The following is a 23756-nucleotide window of genomic DNA, read 5'->3' as shown; positions in this document are numbered from 1 at the left end:
GAATCCAAACTGAGCATCGGTGAGCAGGTTATTGGTGATTAAGTGCCGCTTGATAGCACTGTCAACGACACCTTCCATCACTTTGCTGATGATTGAGAGTAGATTGATGGGGCGGTAATTGGCTGGATTGGATTTGTCCTGCTTTTGGACAGAACATACCTGGGCAATTTTCTGCTTTGTCAAGTAGATGCCAGTGTTGTAGCTGTACTGGAACAGCTTGGCTAGTTCTGGAGCACAAGTCTTCAGCACTACAGCCGGGATGTTGTCGGGGCCCACAGCCTTTGCTGTATCCAGCGCACTCAGCCGTTTCTTGATATCACGTGGAGTGAATCGAATTGGCCGAAGACTGGCTTCTGTGATGGTGGGGATATCGGGAGGAGGGCAAGATGGGTCATCCACTCGGCACTTCTGGCTGAAGATATAGGGAAAGGGCAGGGATTACAGGCGATAGCTCCATTTAAAGAGCTGGAACCAACTCATTTACAGTGGGCCAAATGCCCTCTTTGCTGTAATCTACATTGCAACAGTGACTACACTTCAGAAGTACTTCATTGGCTGTAAAGCGCTTTGGGACATCCTGAGGCAGTGAAAGGTGCTATAGAAATACAAGCCTTTCTTTCTTTTTAATTTCTGTAGTTCTATGTATATGGTGAATTTCCTTCGATGCCTCGTCAGTACATAGCACGCGTCGCAATGTTTCAGACAGATCAGCTTATTTTCTAAGCTATTTCGATAATGTTTCTTTTAGATTGGATTTCATTCATTCGATATGAGAAACTAGACATTCCTTTTCCAAATCAAGACCCAAAGTTGGAGTTGACATGACTGAACGCAGAGAGGAACCCATTCATGCTTTTCAGTGGTACTTAAAATGTCTCTATTTCAATGCTTAAAATGATAGACCAAAAAATAAAGGGATCTACCTCTTTCTACAGGCCTGTGGACTCCAAAACGAGACCCTTGAGCTCCCGTGATGTCCTCCCCAGCAACAGACAACTTTACGAACTGATTCTAACCTACAGTTTCAGTCAGGTAACTGCTTACAATACAGTGCTAGTTGAACATTCCTCCTCAAATGCTGTTTTAAGAAGATTAATTTTACCAACTATGATATGGACGGTGTCCACTTACACTCGAACACACTGCAGCAGTGAGGTTGGCCAAGATCAGAATTGACACGACGCAGAATTCCACAGCCGCCAGCTGCGCTCCCAGTCTAAGACACGCGGGGAAGAAAGTTAGCGCGTGGAAGCTTTCCCCTTAATGCGGCTGCAGTGCGCTGGTGGTGGAAGGAGCGGGCATTGCTATTTGTTGTTTAGTGTTAATTGTTTGTTTTAATGTGTTGCTGCAGGCAAAGTGTGGAGAGGTGACTCCCAGCTGCCCCTTCCTGTGCGACTTGCTGTACGAATCGGAGTACGACAGTCAGCTTTGGATGCTCTTCGATCAGAACAAGAGGCTGACGGGATCGGGTGATGCTTATCCTGACAGGGTAAGAGCGGTGGTTAAGGACAGAATAAATTTAGTCTTGTGCATTGAGCTCACCAGAAGAATCCGATTACAAAATGCAAAAAAACGATAGTGAAGTGAGACCTTGGCCATTGCCGCAGAAGATTTTGTTAACGGATGTACTATTGAAGGCCGACATAAGTGGTTCTGATCTCGGAAGGGAATCATTCCACTGGAGGGAAAGTCAACCGTAGCATCAGTCTGCATTTCACACACTGACAGAAAGGGTCCACTGCCCTCTCAGCAGGGATTATTGTGTTACACCGGGGGAAAAAGAAAGGGGGGAAACTGAAAAGAGGAAAGAAAGAAAGAAGAAGAATTTTGCATTTATATAACACCTTTCACAACCTCAGGACTTCTCAAAGTGCTTTACAGCCAATGAAGTACTTTTTTTTGAAGTGTGGTCACTGTTGTAATGTACGAAACGCAGCAGCCAATTTGCGCACAGAAAGGGCCCAAAACCAGCAATGAGATAAATGACTGGATCTGTTTTAGTGGTGTTGGTTGAGGAAGAAATATTGGCCAGGACACTCCTCTGCTCTTCTTCAAAATAGTGCCATACGTCCACTAGGGGGCAGACGGGGCCTCGGTTTAACGTCTGACCTGAAAGACAGCACCTCCGACAGTGCAGTGCAGCACTCCCTGCATTTCCACATCAGTTTCCTACATTATAACAGTGACTGCACTTCAAAGTTACTTAAATGCCTATAAAGCGCTTTAGGACATCCTGAGGTCGTGAAAGGCGCTATATAAATGCAAGTTTTTTCTTTCAAAGATCAGCCCAACTCTTAAGCATTCGTTTTGAAGTGTAGGATAGGTGTTTCTCCTTTTTGTCAAAATGAACTGTTCATTAAACATTTTCTAATTTCTTCACAGTATTCACTGAAACTGGATAAAGGGGACTACGTCATACGCCTGCAAATTCGCCATGAGTTGCTGAGCGAGTTGGAGCATTTAACAGACTTGCCTTTCCACATCAGTCGCAAGCTCCCGGCCACGCTGAACCTGGACATCTACAGGACCCACGTCAACGCCCTGCTGAACAAGAACAAGTTTGGCTCCCTTACACTGCCGCCAAAATTCACCATTCCATTCCACATCACTTCATTGCCAGATGACAAGTAAGTGATTGGTACAAAGTGGACTTTACAGAAGCAGACCAACTAAAGTAGGTGTACAATGACTTGCTGATGGTGGAGTTGTGTCCTTGTTCTGTGGCTTAGTGGGTAGCACTCTCCCCTCTGAGTCAGAAGGTTGTGGGTTCAAGTTCTGCACCAGAGACTTGAGCACAAAACCTAGGCTGACACTCCCAGTGTCGGGCTGAGGGAGTGCTACACTGTCAGAGGTGCCATCTTTCGGATGAGACGTTAAACTGAGGCCCCGTCTGCCCTCTCAGGGGAGTTCTCTTGGCCAATATTGATCCTTCAACAAACACCACTTAAAAGAAAATAGATTATCTGGTCATTATCACATTGCTGTGGGACCTTGCTATGTACAAATTGGCTTCCATATTTCCCTACATTTCAACAGTGATTACTCTTCAAAAGTGTTTCATTGGCTGTAAAGCACTTTGGAACATCCCAAGGTCATGAAAGGTGCTATATAAATGCAAGTTCCTTCTTTCTTTCCTTCTCTGATGTACTGAATATAGCCCTAGTTTTTCAGTTTTCTCCTAACTATATTCTCCCATCCCAGGTATCATCATCATAAATCCATATTACACTTTTCTGTTGTTTCAAGGTTGAATTTACACTACAGTTGTAGCGTCAGTGAGAACTGACTTTGCTTCACCTCAACACTGCAGCAATAGTGTAAATAAGGACTGAGTCCAGAGCCACGGCCCAGCCTGATACCTGAAGACTCCCTGGCAAAGGGAATCTCACTCCACTTTGCTCCGGATTCAACTCGGGCCTTAAATCGAGATTTACACTACCCACGTTGCTGTAAGGGAGAAATCGCTTTTAGTAGAAATACCTTGGAGAAGGCGCAGAGGAGATTTACCAGAATGGAACCAGGGATCAGGGACTTCAGTTATGTGGAGAGACTAGAGACATAAGAACATAAGAAATAGGAGCAAGAGTAGGCCATACGGCCCCTCGAGCCTGCTCCGCCATTCAGTAAGATCATGGCTGGTCTTCGACCTCAACTCCACTTTCCCGCCCGATCCCCATATCCCTTGATTCCCTTAGAGTCCAAAAATCTATCGATCTCAGTTTTGAATATATTCAACAACTGAGCATCCACAGCCCTCTGGGGTAGAGAATTCCAAAGATTCACAATTCTCTGAGTGAAGAAATGTCTCCTCATCTCAGTCCTAAAAGGCCGATCCCTTATCCTGAGAATGTGACCCCTAGTTCTAGAATCCAGCCAGGGGAAACAGCCTCTCAGCATCTACCCTGTCAAGCCCCCTCAGAATCTTATATGTTTCAATGAGATCACCTCCCATTCTTCTAACCAACAGAGAGTGTAGGCCCATTCTACTCAATCTCTCCTCATAGGACAACCCTCTTGTCCCAGGAATCAATCTAATGAACCTTCATTGCACTGCCTCTAAGGCAAGTATATCCTTCCTTAGATAAGGAGACCAAAACTGTACGCAGTACTCCAGAAACTGGGATTGTTTTCCTTAGAGCAGAGAAGGATAAGAGGAGATTTAATGGAAGTATTCAAAATTATATGGGGTTTTGAGTAAATAGGGAGAAACTGTTACCACTGGCAGGAGGGTCGGTAACCAGAGGACGCAGACATAAGGTAATTGGCAAAAGAACCAGAGGGGAGATGAGCAGAATTATTTTTACGCAGCGAGGGGTTATGGTCTGGAATGCACTGCCTGAAAGGGTGGTGGAAGCAGATTCAATAGTAACTTTCTAAAGGGATTTGGATAAATACTTGAAAAAGAAATATCTACAGGGCTTTTGGGGTAAGGGCAGGGGAGTGGGACTAATTGGGCAGCTCTTTCAAAGAGCCGGCACAGGCACAGTGGGCTGAATGGCCTCCTCCTGTGCTGTGAGATTCTATGGAATTGGGCGTGCTTACCTCTGCGCCCGGCTCTCCGATCTGTGCTCCCGTTGGGCGAGTCTCCATGCCAGGAGCAGAAGCTTTAAATCTATGTATTTTGGAGCGCTCTTAATTTTCGGTTATGTTTTTGATTATGTCCTGAGTTGCAGTTTATATTTTAAAAAAAGTACCTTACTGATTGTTAACATCGTTTGTTATTAACTACACAGTGAAGAAAAAATTTATGTAATCGGCATTTTTAATAATTTAGTAATAGTGGTAGCATGCCATCATATGCATGCATAAAACATGGACTGCTGCATAATTTACAGTAATAACCGTCTCTCAGTGGAATGTCGCTCCATATTTGTTCTATTGTTAGATTGTGTTCATTCCTCATGTTTTGAAATTGCATTAATGCATACTAGAGCCTTTACTTGCACATCAGACAGAAAGAAAGAACTTGCATTTACTTTATCGCGTCCTTGTGACATCCCACCAATGAATTACTTTTGAAGTGTAATAGTCACTGTTGTGTAGGCAAATGCTGCAGCCAATTTGTCCACGGCAAGCTCCCACAGGCAGCAAACGCGATCAGTTAATCTGTTCCTGATGGTGTCGGCTGAGGGATGTTTTTGGAACTGTCAAATTTAACAGAGCACAAAGTTAAAAAAGATGCTGTAGGAATAAAAAGGGAAAAAAGCTGGGAATCGGAGAATCTTACAGCACAGAAGGAGGCCATTCGGCCCGTCGTGCCCGTGCTAGCCCTTTGAAAGAGCTATCCAATTAGTCCCACTGTCCCCAGAGCCCTGAAAACTGAAATCAAAAATGCTGGAAATGACGCAACAGGTCCATCAGCACGTAGGAAGAGAAAAGACAGCTTAATTAGAAGGGTTTGGACAGAGTAAATTAGGTGAAACTGTTTCCACTGGTAAGTAGGTTGGTAACCAGAGGACACAGATTTAAGATAGTTAGCAAAAAAAAATGCCAGGGGGGAAATGAGGAAAAAATGTTTTACGCAGCAAGTTGCAATGACCTGGAATGCGCTGCCTGAAAGGGTGGCGGAAGCAGATTCAGTGGTGACTTTCAAAAGGGAATTGGATCTCGATTTTAAAAAGGAAATAATTGCAGAGCTACGGGGAAAGAGATGGGGAGGGGGACCAATTGGAAGCTCTTTCAAAGAGCTGGCACAGGCACGATGGGCCTAATGGCCTCCTTCTGTGCTGTAAGATTCTATGCTTCTAACGCTCCAACGCGCTGTCAGATTTGGAAACTGAAAGATAAGAGAGCAGTTTAATCGAGTTGTAGAACAGAAAGGAGGGAGGGGAGAAAGGAAACAACAGATAGTCCAGTCACAGAGAGAAAGCTCTTTTCCTTCGAGCAGTTTTACAGTTCATTACACCCATTAGTCTCCACCCTGTTATTGGAGTATCTGTAATTCTTCCATTCTTCCTCTCTCCCCAAACCTTACTGAAGAGCTGGCTTAACTTTCAGTTCCACCCCTTTTGCATTACATTGAACTGTCTTTACAGGGGCTGACTGACCTGCTGTGTATTCCCAGCGTTTTCCGTTTTCGAGACTGCCTCTGTCTCAATATGCTGGGTAGAACAGACCGAATTAATTTGTTCTTTTCTCCCCCAGAGTTCCCAAAGGAATTGAAATTGGCTGCCAACTCATGGGAACACTCACGCTTTCTAAAACAGAAATGGGCAAGAAAGCTGTAAGTCTTGTTTTTTTTTTCTAGTTCGCATGGGCACTGCCCAACTTACTCTCCTTTGTGTGTTTGTTCCTTAATAAGAGTTGTATTTTATTAGTTTATGGGATGTGGGCTTCACTGGTGAGGCCGGCATTTATCGCCCATCCCTAATTGCCCTTGAGAAGGTGGTGGTGAGCCGCCTTCTTGAACTGCTGCAGTCCGTGTGGTGAAGGTTCTCCACAGTGCTGTTAGGAAGGGAGTTCCAGGATTTTGACCCAGCAATGATGAAGGAACGGCGATATATTTCCAAGTCGGGATGGTGTGTGACTCGGAGGGGAAGGTGCAGATGGTGTCGTTCCCATGTACCTGCTGCCCTTGTCCTAGGTGGAAGAGGTTGCGGGTTTGGGAGGTGCTGTCACCTGTTATGCAGTCACGCAGACCGCTGGCAGGTTTAGCTGTGTCCTGGTGCGAGTGTATATGAACATCGGAATCAGGGTAGGCCATTCAGCCCCTCGAGCCTGTTCCACCATTCTGTTGGACCATGGTTGATCTGAACCTCAACTCCATTTATTCGCCTTTGCTCCATATCTCTTTATACCCATACCAAACAGAAATCTATCTCAATTCTTAATTGTCCCCCAGCATCCACAGCATTTTAGGGGAGAGAGTTCCAATTTTCCACTGCCCTTTGTGTGAAAAAGTGCTTCCTGATTTCACTCCTAATTGACCTAGCTCCAATTTTAAGATTATGCCCCCTTATTCTGGATTACCCCACCAGATGAAATAATTTCTTGTACCCTATCGAATCTCTTTATAATTTTAAAGTCATCAATTAGATCACCCCTCAACCTTCTAAACTCAAGGGAATACAAGCCAAGCTTATGCAACCTGTCCTCATAATTTAATCCTTTAAGCCCAGGTATCATTCTGGTCACTCAGGAGGACGTAAAAGATCCCACGTCACTATTGTGAAGAAGAACTGGGGGAGTTCTCCCCAATGTACTGGCCAGACTTTATCCCTCAACCAACATCACTAAAACATTATCTGGTCAGTTTTGGCTGATTGTGGGACCTTGCTGTGCACAAATTGGCTGCTACGTTTCCTACATTACAACAGTAATTACACTTCAAGAAGTACTTCATTGACTGTAAAGTGCTTTGGGGCGTCCTGAGGTCATGAAAGGCGCTATAGAAACGCAAGGTCTTTGTTTTGGAGCTCGAATTCTCTGATTCTGTTCATTTTTCTGTGAAAACTACAAACCAGGTGCCTTGCTGTTAACCAGCCACTGACGGCCGCTGTCAGTAACATGTCCCCTTTAAGATTAGACGTCACCGTGTTGCTGGGACCTGGGTAGAGAGCTGTTCTGTTTATTGAACGGAAGTTGCTTAGAGCTCCAAGTGTCCCTTTTAAGAGGATGAAGTGATGTTTTGATCAGAGCAACTCCATGTGTGGCCTAATGGAACCTCGGCAGAGCAGATGAATCATTCTACAAACTAAACTGTACAAATGGTGTTTTTGTAGGCACAGATGTTGAGTTCAAATTGTATTCTGTTTGTGTTTATGATTCATTCTGGCTGGTTAGAGATTTCATGGCTGCAGGTGATTGTTCCATTAGGAAATAGACTTCACGGTTTTGTTCACAGAGCAGATTAATCAACCATACTGACTGCACCTGGAAACCCCTGTCAGGCTTTTGTTAATTTTTATAGCTCACTGAGGTGAAAGAATACTTTACTGAGAAACAGGAACGCTTTCCTCTTGTTGGCACCTGGCGACAGCATAACAACAACTTGCATTTACGTAGCGGCTTTATCGTAGTAAAACGTCCCAAAGCGCTTCACGGGAACGGTCATAAGACAAAATTTGACACCGAGCCACAAAAAGGAGATGTTAGGTCAGGTGACCGAAAGCTTGGTCAAAGACGCAGGTTTTACCGAGCGCCTTAAAGGAGGAGAGAGGGGCGGAGAGGTTTCGGGAGGGAATTGCAGGGCTTTGGGCCCAGGCAGCTGAAGGCACGGCCGCCAATGGTGGCGCACAGAGCATTCGCAGACGTGCAGCGCAAGGGGCAGCTGTAATGTGGACCCCGCTATCAATCATTTGTCCTTACACGATTGTTCTCAGTGCCAGATTATAAGCTGTCTTCTGTGCGCTTTGACGGCGATCTAGGTGACTCAGCTTGGTGGGCTTCAAATTGTTCTGGGGGTCCCCTGTAAATATAGCAATAGACTGCATGGTACCCCACTCCTTTCCCATCCTAAATTTGGAAAGATTGTTTCAAGTAACCAAAGGAAACCCAACACATATTACCATTGGAGAAATAATTATTTTATTGGTATACAGATCCAGAAATAATACTCTAGTAAATCAACAAATGCAGGAAGGTATGATGACAACAGACTGCAGCACCCTCTAATCCCCTCGTAAGCCCCGTACCCACCCTAGTTTGAAAACCTTTGATTTAACTCTGAGAGTATTAGGCAGTCAGTCCCGGCTGCTCTTAAACGTTGTGCCCCAGAGGTAAGCGGATATCGAGGTAAATTTTGTGAATAAAGGCTCCCAGCGCAGAGCTCCACGTGACGGGAGCACGCATCAGAAATTAGGTGCGGTGGTCACCGGGAATTTGTTTGGGCCACGCTGACCCCTGCGCTTGAATTCTTGACGTGTACTCCCGTTATCGGAAGCTCTTCCCTGGGAGGGCCGTCTCGTGTCTCTGAAGCGGGGCTTAAATCCACGATCTTCTGACTCGGAAGGGGAGAGTGCTACCACTGAGTCAAGGCTGACACCTGAATGATTAAATACGCTAGCAAATTTGCCACGGCAAGAGTGACTGATTCCTACCGGGCCCAGTAGTGACTTTTCTGCAATTGTTTTCAGGACGTGCACGCTGTGTGTTACCATCTGATATCACCTCCAAACAAGACAAAGAACGGAAGCAAAGAAAAGCTGAGCAAAGACAAAGAGAAGGACCCAAGGGAGGCATTTGATGAGGCGATGAGAGATCTCAAGATACAGTGGCTGCCCAAGTACGTAGCACAAATTCAGCCAATCCAAACAAATCTGTTAGGAACAGGTTGATAGCCGGAGCCAAGATAATGAATGAACGGCTAATGGTGAAGACGGCAGCTCGAACACTAGCTCATGGCTGCAGTAATCCTCCAGTGGGACGGGACGATGCTGGTGACTTACGTTGCAGTTGTAGGTCTGGTGGGGGGGTGCGCAGTTTTCCGAGTTTGCGTCAGTGTCAAGAAGCCTCGCAGAGACGCTGCCGGTGATTTCCCGTGTTGTTGGCGGGTTAGGTATCCCGCCGACAATTCAAACTCGTCAAACCAGCCCTCTGGTGTTTCCACACTCAGCCATTACACCTCTTTCCAATGATCTAGAATTGGATCACATTCCCATATCTCATTGAAAATCAGGACTCCCACTCATTAAAGACCAGAGCTGGGCTTTTATTTCTCCAAGAGAACATCTAGAGTGCATTTGTAACTTGTCCACCCGTTCAAAGTGGTTTTCTTACTTCATAGGAAAGCAGGCTGACCCTGGAGAAGGTGGCCACAGGTCACTTTGGTTTACTGTCGCTTGGAGTGTAATTCCAGTGCCATGTTAAACCAGGTTTAAAAAGTTCCATGGAGAGTCCGGTGGACCTCCTGAACACTTCGCAGACTACCTGCGCTTAATTGAAATGTTAATTTGAGACCCTGATACGTGCACTCTAAACATTTAAAGTTTGGCTGCTGGGACAGGAACCCTGTGCATGTATGCCACCAGGTGTAATCACACATTCACCGAGCTCTTTGCCAGCCAGGCAATGTAAATAGGGTACCGTACGGCTACAGCTGACGTTGTAGGGCACAGAAGGAGGCCATTTGGCCCATCGTGCCTATGCTGGCTCTCTGAAAGAGCTATCCAATTAGTCCCATTCCCCTGCCCCTTTCCCCGTACCCTATTGGAGACCAGTAGCTGAATGCAAATACAGCCTTAAATATGCTTAATTCCTGCACAAAGTTAGAAGCGCTCCGTTGTATTGTAGGCCGTTGTATTGTAGGCCGTTGTATTGTAGGCCGTTGTATTGTAGGCCGTTGTATTGTAGGCCGTTGTATTGTAGGCCATTGCATGAACCTGTGCTTTGATCCGTACACAGCATTTGGGGAGAAGTTTCATTAAAGGTTTACTTTCATCTTCATTTAATTTCTCTCTTTCCAGTTTTACTTGGTCCTTAAACCCCCAAAAATTGATAGTTCAAATTTAAGGAAGTCTCCTGACACTCCCTTTACTTCCCACATTTTCCCCTTTCCCTAAGGACTCCCTTGCCACACGCATTCCATCATTTCCTCTGAACTGCCATTGAATCCCCAAACCTGTCAGCCTTTCGGGGCTGAAACTCTCTTCCAGCTCAGTAATGCTTAGTCCAGCCTAGTCTGGGTTGGCTCTGTTTTCAAACCGATTCATGTACGTCCAGATTAACTGTGAATACTTTCTTCTCTTCCAGACTGGATCTGCACGAGGAATTGGTATCGATGTACCCTAAACATTTGCCCGTACATGTCGCTTATCTCGCCGGCCTCGATTCAGAAAAGGTGTGTTTTGCCTCATCCTTAATGTTGCTCCCCTGCTGTACCAACAGTCACGGCCCCAACAGTTTTCTTAGTTCCTACATGCCCCTTACCTTGTCCTGTTCAATTAGAGCAGTTGTAGTCCAGGATATAATTAAGATGATGTAACAAATGACAGCACCTCCCAAACCTGTGACCTCCACCACCTAGAAGGACAAGGGCAGCAGATGCATGGGAGCACCATCGCCTCCAAATTCCCCTCCGAGACTCACACACCATTCCCGACTTGGAAATATATCGGCCGTTCCTTCATCGTCACTGGGTCAAAATCCTGGAACTCCCTGCCTGACAGCACTGTGGGAGAACCTTCACCACACGGACTGCAGCGGTTCAAGAAGCAGGCCCAACACCACCTTCTCAGGGTAACTAAGGGGTGGGCAATAAATGTTGGCCTTACCAGCAACGCCCACATCCCAAAATTGTATTTTTTTAAATGACCTGTCTGCCTTGTTTTACCACAGTATCTGCCAAGAGTTGTCTTTTCCCCCGGAGATTGACTGTTGTGATGTATGTCGTAACACATTTTACTCTCCTGTATTAAGCACTACTCAATAGCGGAGCTGGCCCGATGGCTTGAGGAGTCATCTCCTGGTGCTATGTTATCAGCAGCAAAACGGTGAAGTTTGTGCTTTCAATTAGATCGGATTCTGCTCCTCTATTACAAGACTAACTCTTACTGAGGCAGTTATTCCCGTCTATTTGCAAGTCTCTGGGATATGATAATTCAAAGTACTATTTGGAAAACCAACCAGTACCTTTGAACTATAACAAGTATTACTGCTGTTGGCCGTAGAGTGCATTGAGAGGCCAACCGTGAGGTACTGGTTCAAACCACACCCACATTCAACTGAGTCACACTGTGGTTGGAGGATGCTGAGCAGACAGAACGTCGGAGGGAGCATTATGTATGGACTGTTGTCCAGACACATAAATCATAGTAGTATTGGTATCGCCATTGGTAGGGGCCTGGGTGCAGGGAGGATACTCCTTCAGGAGAAAATCTTTCACGCTGGTACGGTTATGGTTTAAGAGGCCATACTTGCAAGTGCTTCTTTGCAGAAGCAATGGGTGTGCAATATTTAACTCAACGCTGGCAAAGCCGCATCCATTTATTTATTTACAACTTACTGGCTTGCTAAGAATCAACCACAGTTTGGGACTGGATACATGTGTCAGTCAGGCCGGGTACGGGCACAGAATTACATTGAATTTTACAGCACAGAAACAGGCCATTCGGCCCAACTAGTCTATGCCGGTGTTTATGCGCCACACGAGCTTCCTCCCACCTTACCTCATCTAACCCTAACAGTATATCCTTCTATTTCTTTCTCCCTCATGTACCTACCTAGCTTCTCTTAATGCATCTCATTCAAACATAACATTGAAAACATAACCCTGAAGGACATTAGTGAACCTGTTGGGTTTTCACGACAATCCGGCAGCTTCCGTGGTCATTACCTGTCGCCAGCCCACAAATTGGCAGACTTATTGAATTCAGTTTCACAATGCACTCTTGCTGGGATTTGAATTCTGGGTTGCTAGCCTGGTACAGTCACTACAAGGCTTTCGTATCCATTTTATGTTGTGCATTGGTACAAATTCATTGTTGGTTATGCTAAACCTTTTTAATTCACTGATTAGGCCTCAGCTGGAGTATTGTGTTCAATTCTGGGCACCGCACTTTAGGCCTTAGAGAGGGTGGAGAAGAGATTTACTAGTACCAGGGATGAGGGACTTCAGTTATGTGGTTAAGACTGAAGAAGCTGGGATTGTTCTCCTTGGAGCAGAGAAGGTTAAGGGGAGATTTAATTGAGATGTTCAAAATTATGAGGGGTTTTGATAGAGTAAGTAAGGAGAAACTGTTTCCACTGGCAGGAGCCTCAGTAACCAGGGTTACTGACTGGTCTGGAATGCAGTGTCTGAAAGGGCGGTGGATGCAGATTCAATAGTAATTTTCAAAAGGTAGTTGGATAAATACTTGAAAAGGAGAAATTTGCAGGGTTATGGAGAAAGAGCAGGGGATTGGGACTAATTGGGTAGCTCTTTCAAAGAACCGGCACAGGCACGATGGACTGAATGGCCTCCTTCTGTGCTGTATCATTCTGTGATTCATTCTTGGAATTTATTGCCCATTCCTAGTTGCCCTGAGAAGGTGGTGGTGGGCCTTTTTCTTATTTTTTGTTGTGGTTTTATAGGACATTAGTGAACCAGTTGGGTTTTTACTGGTACCAGATATTTTTAATTTCCTGATTTTTTTTTTTCTTTAAAACTGAATTCAAATTCTCAAACTGCCCATGGTGGGATTTAAACTCATATTCTCCGGATTACTAGTCCAGTAACACAACAACTAACCAACCATAATGTATACTTATCGTAGAATTGATCAGTCATTAATCGCAAGTTATTCTGTACTAAACCTACAGAAACACCACATTGGTGCAGGTGTTGGGTTTTGCTCTGGATGCAGTGCTGGCAGATGGAAGGTACAAGGCTGGAGCAAAAAGCCTCCCAAATAGGATGGCGCGCAACATAAAATTAAAAGCCTTCATTTATTTGGCCAGACGTGCTCTACTTTGAGTTGCCGCCGTAGACATCTTTAAAATCTTGGATAATAAGCCCAGCTGTTTCTCAATGCAATGGTGATAATGACCCCTGAAGCTATCGCCTTCTCACACACCGATCCCCGCATTGGGATTCCCCGTTCTTGGCTGCAACACCAAAGCGCATCGAAAACGAGGGGCTTCCCTCAGGGGGGTGGGGGGAAATTGGAAAGGGTGCCTCTCCACCCCACTCGTATACCCCCAAGTATCTTGGCCAATAGAGATCTGGAAAGCATGGTGAGGTCCTAAGGCTAGGGCAGTGGGCTGATTAGAGTAAAGGGGAATTGCTTCTATTTAACCAGAATCTTAACCAACTAACATGCAGGGCTATGGGGAAAGGGTGAGGGGAATGGGACTAACTGGATTGCTCTTACAAAGAGCCGGCACGGGCTCAGTGAGCTGAATGGCCTCCTTCTGTGCTGTAACCATTCTATGATTCTATGACTTGCTGCTGTCGCAGCTTGTGGCAATACTAGATGGATCTAGTGCTGCTAAATGGGACTGTTAACACTTTGCTTTGCTTTCCCAGGAAAGGATGAAAAGACTCGGTGAAATTGTTCGAGCTGCCAATGTGGTTATCTCACACATCGATCAAAGTGTACTGGTGACTTACTTGGCCATGAAGACTGACCCAAGACCAGATGCTGCTGTTGTCAAAAGGTACTTGGCTATAAAGTGTGTGTGTGTGTGTGTGTGTGTGTATTAAACTGGAATAATCCATCAGTAGGCACGCTATCCAGTCCTTTCGTTATTTTATAAACCTCTATCAGGTCGCCTCTTAAGTCTATGCTGCTCTGGAGTAAATAGACCCAGCTCCTTAAGCCTACCTGAGTGACTAAGGTTCTTAAAATTCAACATGAAGTTGGAAGCCATTAACTTACCGGGTCTGTGCAAACAGATGTGCTGTAGTTATTATTGCAACAGTGATACCTGCGGGGAATTGGTGCAGGCAAGAAATACTTTCATAAATCTTTTACCAGCCCTTGACTTTTATAGTGTTTGCCTTGTTCACAATCGCATATATTTGTCTCAAATGTATTACATGTCCTGCATCAAATTGAACCAGAAGTTTAAATTACGCTGGATGATTTTTTTTAATAGAGCAGATCTCAGAAATGCCATTATCAACAGGCTTATTCTTTCCTTTGTTGAGAGTTTCCAATGTGGAGTCTTCTCAATCTCTTATATATATATGTATATTTTTAGCATTTCCAGGCTCTGCCTATGTAGAGCAGCCTTAGCCTTTTCAGTCCAGTCACCTTGTCTCTTTAACTTGTATTCCTGTGGAATTGTGGAGAATATCGTCTCCCCAATGATTGACACCATTGTCAGTGGCCTTTGCAGACGTCCAAAGCAGCCCGTGTAGGTGCTGCCTGCCTTTTTGTCCTGACCGAAGCTTGTGACTCGAAAAGTCTCTTACAACGTGAAGCTATAAAAAAAAAACAACGTCCATCCTGGTTAATGATCGAGTTCCTCTTGAAAAGCATTCGCTCAGTGATAAACAGCTCGGCGACTCAGATTGTACCAATTCTTCCATTTTCAGTGAGATGGAAAAGCAGAAGGCTGCCCTGATCGACGCCCTCTGCCAGAAGGGATGTGCGCTGGCCGATACGCTTCTCCAGCCCCAGTCACAGGGTGAAGTGGCTTCCAGCACAACCATCTGCCAGTATGAGGACGAGTCAGATGGCATCTGCAAGAGCCTGACAGATACTTTCTACGATGTCCAGAAGTGGATCGATCTCGCTGACAGTAAGGTAAATTGCAAATATTGTGCCAAAACATGTATATTTCAAACCACCGATGGAATCTTTCTCATAATGCCTGATTTAACACCGGTGGGACCTTGAGAGTTCAAAATGGCGATCTCGAATTGAACGTTAGGAACAGGAGTGGGGCCATTCAGCCCCTCGAGCCCGTTCCGCCGTTCGGTTAGATCATGGCTGATCCGTACCTCAACTCCATTTACCCGCCTTTGCTCCACATCCCTCGATGCCCTTACCCAACAAAACTCTTAGCGATCTCAGTCTTGAACGTTTCGATTGACCCCCCCCCCCAGCACCCACAGCCTTTTTTGGAGGAGAGAGAGTTCCAGATTTCCACTACACTGCAATCTGTTCAGATTCGGTGAGGAAGCAGTGATGGAGCATTGGTACTTTAATGTTGGCGAAGGGCTGTTGGGCTATTTCTTGATCCCCAACGTATTCTGGGTTACTATAGCAACACCTTGCTGATTTTTTTTGGTATATGTGCTGGGTTACCGTGGCAACACATTGCCTCTTTGCGTGCCAGCACATTTTGTGCCGGCATTACATCACGAGCTGTTTATCAGGATCCTTCCCGCACATCAGATATGTCGAAGCAGAATTTGGGGCAGCTGATCGGAATGGGACGCACAGGATCCTGAGGCGATTTAATGCTGCTGCCATTAGTTAAATGTTCATGTATCTTCCTGATATGCAGCTTCTCGTACATCAGTCTGCCCGAGTGCAGCTGTACGTGTGCGTCTGTCTCCTGTAATGTCAGTATTGCTCATTTATTTTGCAGACACAGCCACTGATTAATGTATCCTACTGAAAACCCTGCCCTTTTTACTTCCTTTTTCCCGCTTTCAAATCTCCTGCATTGATTTTGTTCTTTTAATCCAAACTTTCATCAAATGTCACCAACACAGCAAGGTTTGTTCTCACAGGCAAGCTACAGACTGCTTGTTCTTCTCACTCTTAACAAGGTCAGACATCTCTGTCCCTTTTACAGAACAAACTGGCGGGTTTCTGACCAGATTCACGGGTTGAGAGGGAGATCCATTCAGTATTTAAAAATGTTGGAATTACTGCTTTGATCCGGAGAGGTTGGTAACACCTCTTCTTGCAGTGTTGGAAAAGAAAGAAACACTTGCATTTATATAGCGCCTTTCACGACCTCATGATGTCCCAAAGCACTTTACAGCCAGTGAAGTATTTTTCTTTTTGAAGTGTAGTCACTGTTGTAATGTAGGAAACGCGGCAGCCAATTCGCACACAGCAAGATCCCACAAACAGCAATGAGATAAATAACCAGATTACGGGCTATAAATTGGGCCGCGTAGCGCCCGTTTTGTAGGCGCTACGCGGCCTCCTCTAAGGACCCAAAATAGCGTCCGTAATGCGTGCGCACGCTTCTAGTGTGACTCGTGCCGGACGCCATCTTGGTAAAGGCGTTTGCGCTCGTGCAGATAACGAACGCGTCAGCTTGTAAAGTAGGGAGAATGTGCGGTAGATCAGTGTGTAGCGCTGATTTAAAGGGACAGATGCGATTTTGGAACTCGACGCTTCAGCCAACGCACTGTCTTAACCTCACACAGCTGAACAGGTCATAAACAGCATGGAGGATCCCCCACCAGTGCCATTTAAAGGGATCGTGCAGGATTTACAGGTTATTTGCTGGATCATTGCTTCTAGCTGCTGATGCATTTGCACCTGTTTTTGGAGGTCTCCTATACTTGAATACTAGGATTAGGGGACAAAGCCTAAAAATTAGAGCGAGGACTTGCAGGAGTGAAGTTAGGAAACGTTTCTACATGCAAAGGGTGGGAGAAGTTTGGAACGCTCTTCCGCAAACAGCAGTTGATGCTAGCTCAATTGTTCATTTTAAATCTGAGATTGATAGATTTTTGTTAACCAAAGGTATTAAGGGATATGGGGTTAAGGCAGGTATATGGAATTAGGTCACAGATCAACCATGATCTCGTTGAATGGAGGAACAGGCTCGAGGGACTAAATGGCCCACTCCTGTTCTTTTGTTCCTATAATAAAGTTCCAATACTCTACAGGGAGTGGGCTGGCTGGCTGACAGGCAACGGCAAGGGCACTGGTGGAGTGGCAGGGGTGGGACAGGAATGCTGTCATCCTGGGAGAGGACAGCGGGTTCATGTTCCATGGAGCCACTGCCACTTGCTGCCTCCTGTTATGCGCCACCTTCTCCCGCAAGAAAGCGGGATGCATGTCAGTGAGTGTTCTGCAAGATGTTTGGGTGATGTTCCTGTCATGGTTGAATAGCTGCCAGTGTGTGTGACCTGTGAGTTGTGGGTGTGCGGCTTGCAACAGTGTGTGAGGGTGAGAGGAAACATCTGATGGGAGTGCTGATTGAAAGAGTTTGTTGGTATGTGGGTGATGGGGGGTGTAGTGCTTGGAGCAGTGGATGCGGCTAGTGGTGCAGTTGGTAGGAAATGCCACTTGATGGTTGACCTCACGCACCTTGACCACTCGTGTCAAAGCATTTAATTTCTTCCTGCACTGCATCCGTGTTCGTGGTGCTATGCACCTGGCATTGACTTCGTCCCCTACTGCCTCCCACTGCCTCGGGTGCATATGTCTGGAGGGACTCTTGCCCCCCCCTGCAGATATAGGATGCCCCTCCTTCTGCCCACCTCTTGCACCAAGGTCTTGGTGCATCAGCAGAGAACCTTGGTGCACGCTCTCTCGCAGGCCTGGTACAAACTCAGATCGGCAGATTGGTGAGGTCTGGTGTGCAGATTGGAGGATGTGGGATTTAGTAGTGCGCAACCTTTATTCAATGTTTTAGCGTAACTCAACAGTTTGTAAACATAGGGATGGAACCGGCATCTGTGTTTTACGTGTGCGATGTCTGATCTCCGTTCAGACTCCGTGCGAACCCGTATCTTATATTTTGTAAAATAAGAGGTGCAGGCTGCCTTTAAGTGGTGCTAACCACTCATGATATCAGGGCCGCCCTGCTGGTGAGCAGCTACTCAACAACACAGCTAGGCCTGGCTGCTCACAGATATCAGATAAATCACCAGGCGGCACGAATGTTACATGCTGCCTGCATCTCAACAACCGGGAGCAGGTTAATCGCGCACCGCGACCCCCCCGCGCCCATTTTCGGGGTTTATCCAATATACCCCCAATCTGTTTCAGGTGTTGGTTGATGGATAAATACTGGCCAGGACACCGGGCCGAACTCCCCTGCTCTTCAAAATAGTGGCACAGGATCTTATACATCCACCTGAGAGGGCAGACGGGGCCTCGGTTTAATGTCTCATCCGAAAGACGGTTTGCTGACTCATTACTGGGCACGGGTTCCCCAGTTATCCAGGAAACTTACTTGCAAACTACCGAGCACGTTAACCAGAGAAATATTTTGCAATGTCGTAATCTCAAGGGTGTAGGGTGGATTATTTTTTTTAAAAGTGAAAAGCTGCATTTCCAAGATGAAATTTGTATTATGTACTGAAGGTGGAGTTAGTGGGTTACGTTTTGCAATGTATCCTGGTTTGGTGTTACTGTGGTTCAGTTGGTCGAACTCTCGCCTCTTGACTCAGAAGGCCATGGATTCAACCCCCACTTCAGGACTTGAGCACGTAACCTAGGCTGATAGGTCAGTGTGGTACTGAGGGAGTGCTGCGATGTCCAAAAATGGTGTCCTTCAAATCAGACGTTAAGCCAAACTCCCATCTGCATGTTTTTGGTGATTCGGGTAAATGTTAAAGTTCCCATGACACTATCAACAGTGTCAGCCGTGGCTCAGCGGGTAGCACTCTCGCCTCTGAGTCAGAAGGTCCTGGGTTCAAGTCCCACTCCAGAGACTTGAGCACAGAATCTAGGCCGACACTCCTAGTGCAACGCTGAGGAAGCATGTCGGATGAAATGTTAAACCGTCTGCCCACTCAGATGGATGTAAAAAAGATCCGATGGCATTATTTCAAGGAAGAGCGGGGGAGTTCTCCCGATTTATCTCTCAACCTATCAAACTATCTATAAACAGATTGCTGTTTGTGGGACCTTGCTTTTCGCAAATTGGCTGCTGCGTTTCCTACATTACAACAGTGACTACGCTTCAAAAGTACTTCATTGGCTGTGAAGCGCTTTGGGACATTCTGAGGATGTGAAAGGCGCTATATAAATGCAAGTTCTTTCGTATTTAAGAGCGAGCAGGGTGTTCTCTCGGATAATAAATCTCCCATGTCCCACCAAAACTAGTTTAACTGGTCATTCGTCTCATTTGTTGTTTATGGGATCTTTCTATGTGCAAAATGGCTGCTGCATTTGCCTATATAACCACACTCACTCAATTTCAAAGTAACCCATTGTATGTGAAGCACTTTGGAATGTTTCTGAAGAGGTGCTTTATGAATACAGTTCTTCTTATTTTACATAGGATGGAGTTCCTCTTTAGGTATCATCCTCAGAATAGAGAAGAATGATATTTTAAAGGGATAGGCATCCCAGTTATGTGGGCTTTGTGGAATAGTGTTGTTGTTTTTATGGCACTCACTTTGTTTGTGTGTGTGTGTGTTTGTATCTCTGACACTAGGCATTAACATTTGCGTATAAACATGCCTTGGTGAAGCAAACTTTTGGACGTGCTTTGAAGTTTGCTATGAAAATTGTTGATAACAAGCCAAGTCAAGAAAACTGGAACAACTGTATTCAGGTTGGTATAAACTTCCCTTTCTCACAAGTGAACAAACATGATAAGTTGCTATGTAGAGGCACATCCTTATTTGCTTTGATATTTCTTTGTACAGATTGTCTAACCCTCAGTACGTTAGCTCAAGTGATGGGATGCTGTAATTTCACAAGAGACACAATACTGACAGATATCAGAAAACATTTTTTTTTATGATGCCAGTTAGAAAGCTTTCTTGTAGTATTTTTGTTGTTGATTGCCGCTTTATTAGAAATGTTGGTGCTGGATTGAGAGATGTTCTTGTATTAGCTGTGACGATCTTCTTCTTTTCCAGTTGATGAAAGCCCTTGAATGGAAGCACTGCGCCTCTTTCTATGAGAACTCCCTGCCAGTGATGTATCCCCCAGATTACGTCCCATTCTAACTTTTGTCAGTGGAGTAAAGAATATTTACTGTGTGTGCATGTTTAATCAGGATTGATATAGGAGCCTTTCTGACGATTGGGTTGGGCTTTGTGTTTGGTCTACTTTTGCTTGTATTTTTTTTAAAAAACATTGCCCAGACTGACGAGAGATCTTCTCCCTGCAAAAATACAACATTTCACGATCTGTTATTATTAAGTCTTCAGGTTTCTATTCCCAGTTCTTGAGCATTCCCTTGCAGCATCCCACCTGAGTCTGAGCTGTGTGTGTTTTTGCATTCTTTTGCTGATAAAAATGAAGGAATCCATTCGGCCCATCTAACTTAAACCTTCCCATAGAGCCCCTCGGCCCTTCCATATGATGCTGCAGCGTTCTCACTCTGTCTTGAATCCCAGCCTTGCTCCTTCTTCCAGCTGAGGTGAAGGCAGTAGACTGGTGTGTGGGAGGTCGCACCACCCCATTTTATATGCGTCCGAGATATGATTCTTCCAATGCAGCAACGCGTCTCTTATTCCCTTACGGTGGAGCGCTTCACTGCCGTAAAGTGCGCCGAATCGGCTCTCCCAGCTGGTTGTCGGAGAAAAAGGGGGCTTCAGAAAAGGTGGGGGCAGACCAGGGTGAGAGACGGTGCTCTGTAATGGTGAATGAGGGAGGCGGTTGTCACCCACAGTTTCCCGGCTCCCGTGTCCCGGTGGAGCTGGGGGCAGGGATCACCCGCACGAAGCCTTCAAAGAGGGGCTCGTTCCAAGAAACCATGACAATGAGCACAGGCGCCTACAGTCCCACCACCCCTCTCACTCAACATCTTGGATGACTCAGTTTACCCACACACTGACCATCCCAGGCATTAACCAGGGGATACGGTTAGTGTAGTGATTATGTTACCGGACTAGTGATCCAGAGGCTTGGACTAGTAATCCAGTAGAACGTGAGTTCAAATCCCACCATGGCAGTTTGAGAATTTGAATTCAGTGTAAAAAATCTGGAACTAAGACTCTGTTATCCGTAAAAGTGACCGTGAAACTAACAGATTGTCGTAAAAATCCAACTGGTTCACTAATGTCCTTTAGGGAAGGAAACCTGCCGTCCTTACCCGGTCTGGCGTATATGTGCTGGTCCCACACCAACGTGGTTGACTCTTACTGCGCTCTGAACTGGCCTTACAAGACACTCAGATGTATCATCATCATCTAATAATAATAAATGCTGGCCTTGCCAGCAACGCCCACATCCCAAGAATGTACACAAAAAACAAATCACCACTCTGGGTGAAGGAGTGGAGCCCTAATCCGAATGTTCCAATGTCTCCTTGTTCTGCGGTCATGGTTCAACTTGATGTAATGCTCAAGACCTTTCCTGTTCAACCCAATACCTTACGATCCTCAATAAGGCCCCCTCTCATCCACCTTCCTTCAAGGCTGAGGAGTCTAGGATTTTCTAACATCTTACTGTCTGAGGCACCAAATTAAGCAGCGCAATTGAAATCAAACAGGACTCGTCACAAAGCAGCCAACTGTACCCAAGAGTCAATCCATAAGCCAGTGAAGCAAACATCTAAACTGCAATCCTACCAGGGAATTGGATAAATATTTTATACGTTGTTATTGTTGTGAAATAAAGGTTTTAATATGAAAATCATTCCAGTTGTTATTTATGTAAATGCTGTTTTTATGTCTTGACCTGCAATTTATTTTTTTGATTTCTATGTGATCATTATTTCAGGATGAGACAAATATATTCTTTATAATACTGCAGTGACATTATGGAATAAAGATTAATCTCCTTTGTGCCTTCTGATATGGAGCAGCCTTTTCTAGATGTGTATCAGTGTTTAGCAATTAAGGATGAATATTTTGGTTAACGATCAGTTTTCCGTTCCTGGTGGGGAAGGAAATGTCTAGCGCACCGTGCCAGTGTAAGGAACGATCGCTGCTTCCTGTACGTCTTCAGAACAAAGGTGATAAAGGTCTCTGCAAAAATGACTGACTATTCGATCCAAATAAATCACCAACTGTTGGACAAAAGATTGGCGTATGTATCTGTTGTGTGTAACTGATGATTATCTGTAAGAACATGGGGAGATTAGATTGATGTTTTGCAGGATACCAGATACCCTCAGCCAACAGCCGATGCCCCGTTGTTTCCCCGCTTTACCCGTTCCTTGTAAAAATCCAACTTCGGAATCCAAACATTGACCTTCAAGGTGGTCATTTTATGAACTCGCAGAGCTTTGCCCGTTGGCAGTGTGTTTTGGCAATTTTCTGTGCCTTAATCGTATCGGATGGAAAGTTGTAGGGCAGTGGCCAACACAAATTCATAGAATCCTAGAAATTTGACAGCACGGAAGGAGGCCATTTGGCCCACCGAGTCTGCAACGGCTCTATGTAAGAGCAATCTGGCCAGTCCCACTCCCCCGCCCTATTCCCATAGCCCTGCAATTTTTTTCCTTTCAAGTACTTATCCAGTTCGCTTTTGAATGCCATGATTGAATCTGCCTCCACCACCCCCTCGGGCAGCGCATTCCAGATCCTAACCACTAATGTCACCTTCTTCTGGTTCTTGACCCTTCTGCCAATGGGAACAGTTTCTCTCTCTCTCTACTCTATCGAGACCCTTCATGATTTTGAATACCTCTATCAAATCTCCTCGCAACCGTCTCTGTTCCAAGGAGAATTACCCCAGCTTCTCCAGTCTATCCACGTAACTAAGTCCCTCATCCCTGGAATCATTCTAGTAAATCTCTTCTGCATCCTCTCTAAGGCCTTCACATCTTTCCTAAAGTGCAGTGCCCAGAACTGGACACTATACTCCATTTGTGGCCGAACCAGTGTTTTATAAAGGTTCATCATGACTTCCATACTTTTGTAATCTATGTCTCTATGTACAAAACCCAGGATCCCGTATGCTTTTTTAAATGCTTTCTCAACCTGCCCTGCCACCTTCAACGATTTGTGCACATATACCCCCAGATCTCTCTCTTCCTTTTTTTTTTATTCGTTCATGAGATGTGGGCATCGCTGGCAAGGCCCCCATTTATTACCCATCCCTAATTGCCCTTGAGAAGGTGGTGGTGAGCCGCCTTCTTGAACCGCTGCAGTCCGTGTGGTGAAGGTTCTCCCACAGTGCTGTTAGGTAGGGAGTTCCAGGATTTTGACCCAGCCACGATGAAGGAATGACGATATATTTCCAAGTCGGGATGGTGTGTGACTTGGAGGGGAATGTGCAGGCGGTGGTGTTCCCATGCGCCTGCTGCCCTTGTCCTTCTAGGTGGTAGAGGTCGCGGGTTTGGGAGGTGCTGCAGTGCATCCTGTGGATGGTACACACTGCAGCCACGGTGCGCCGGTGGTGAAGGGAGTGAATGTTTAGGGTGGTGGATGGACTGCTTTATCCTGGATGGTGTTGAGCTTCTTGAGTGCTGTTGGAGAGTATTCCATCACACTCCTGACTTGTGCCTTGTAGATGGTGGAAAGGTTTTGGGGAGTCAGGAAGTGAGTCACTCACCGCAGAATACGC

At 45.6% G+C, this 23756-nt stretch overlaps 1 protein-coding gene across 1 annotated transcript in view; it reads left to right on the top strand.

The window, feature by feature from the left end:
* LOC137333147 (tripeptidyl-peptidase 2-like) overlaps positions 1–22267 on the top strand; it is a 113837-nt gene extending 91570 nt beyond the window's left edge. The window contains exons 20-29 of the mRNA XM_067997323.1: positions 936–1032; positions 1352–1489; positions 2383–2627; positions 6145–6223; positions 9075–9223; positions 10690–10777; positions 13943–14073; positions 14957–15167; positions 19726–19845; positions 20156–22267. Coding sequence (XP_067853424.1) covers positions 936–1032; positions 1352–1489; positions 2383–2627; positions 6145–6223; positions 9075–9223; positions 10690–10777; positions 13943–14073; positions 14957–15167; positions 19726–19845; positions 20156–20245 — 1348 coding nt within the window. The 3' untranslated portion in view covers positions 20246–22267. The remainder of the gene's footprint in view (positions 1–935; positions 1033–1351; positions 1490–2382; positions 2628–6144; positions 6224–9074; positions 9224–10689; positions 10778–13942; positions 14074–14956; positions 15168–19725; positions 19846–20155) is intronic.
* The last annotated feature ends 1489 nt before the right edge of the window (positions 22268–23756 follow it).

The sequence above is a fragment of the Heptranchias perlo genome, chromosome 15 (assembly GCF_035084215.1).
Source record: "Heptranchias perlo isolate sHepPer1 chromosome 15, sHepPer1.hap1, whole genome shotgun sequence".
NCBI classification, from domain to species: Eukaryota; Metazoa; Chordata; class Chondrichthyes; order Hexanchiformes; family Hexanchidae; genus Heptranchias; species Heptranchias perlo.
The sequence above is the reverse complement of the archived record's forward strand: the minus strand, read 5'-3'. Positions and strand labels throughout refer to the sequence as shown.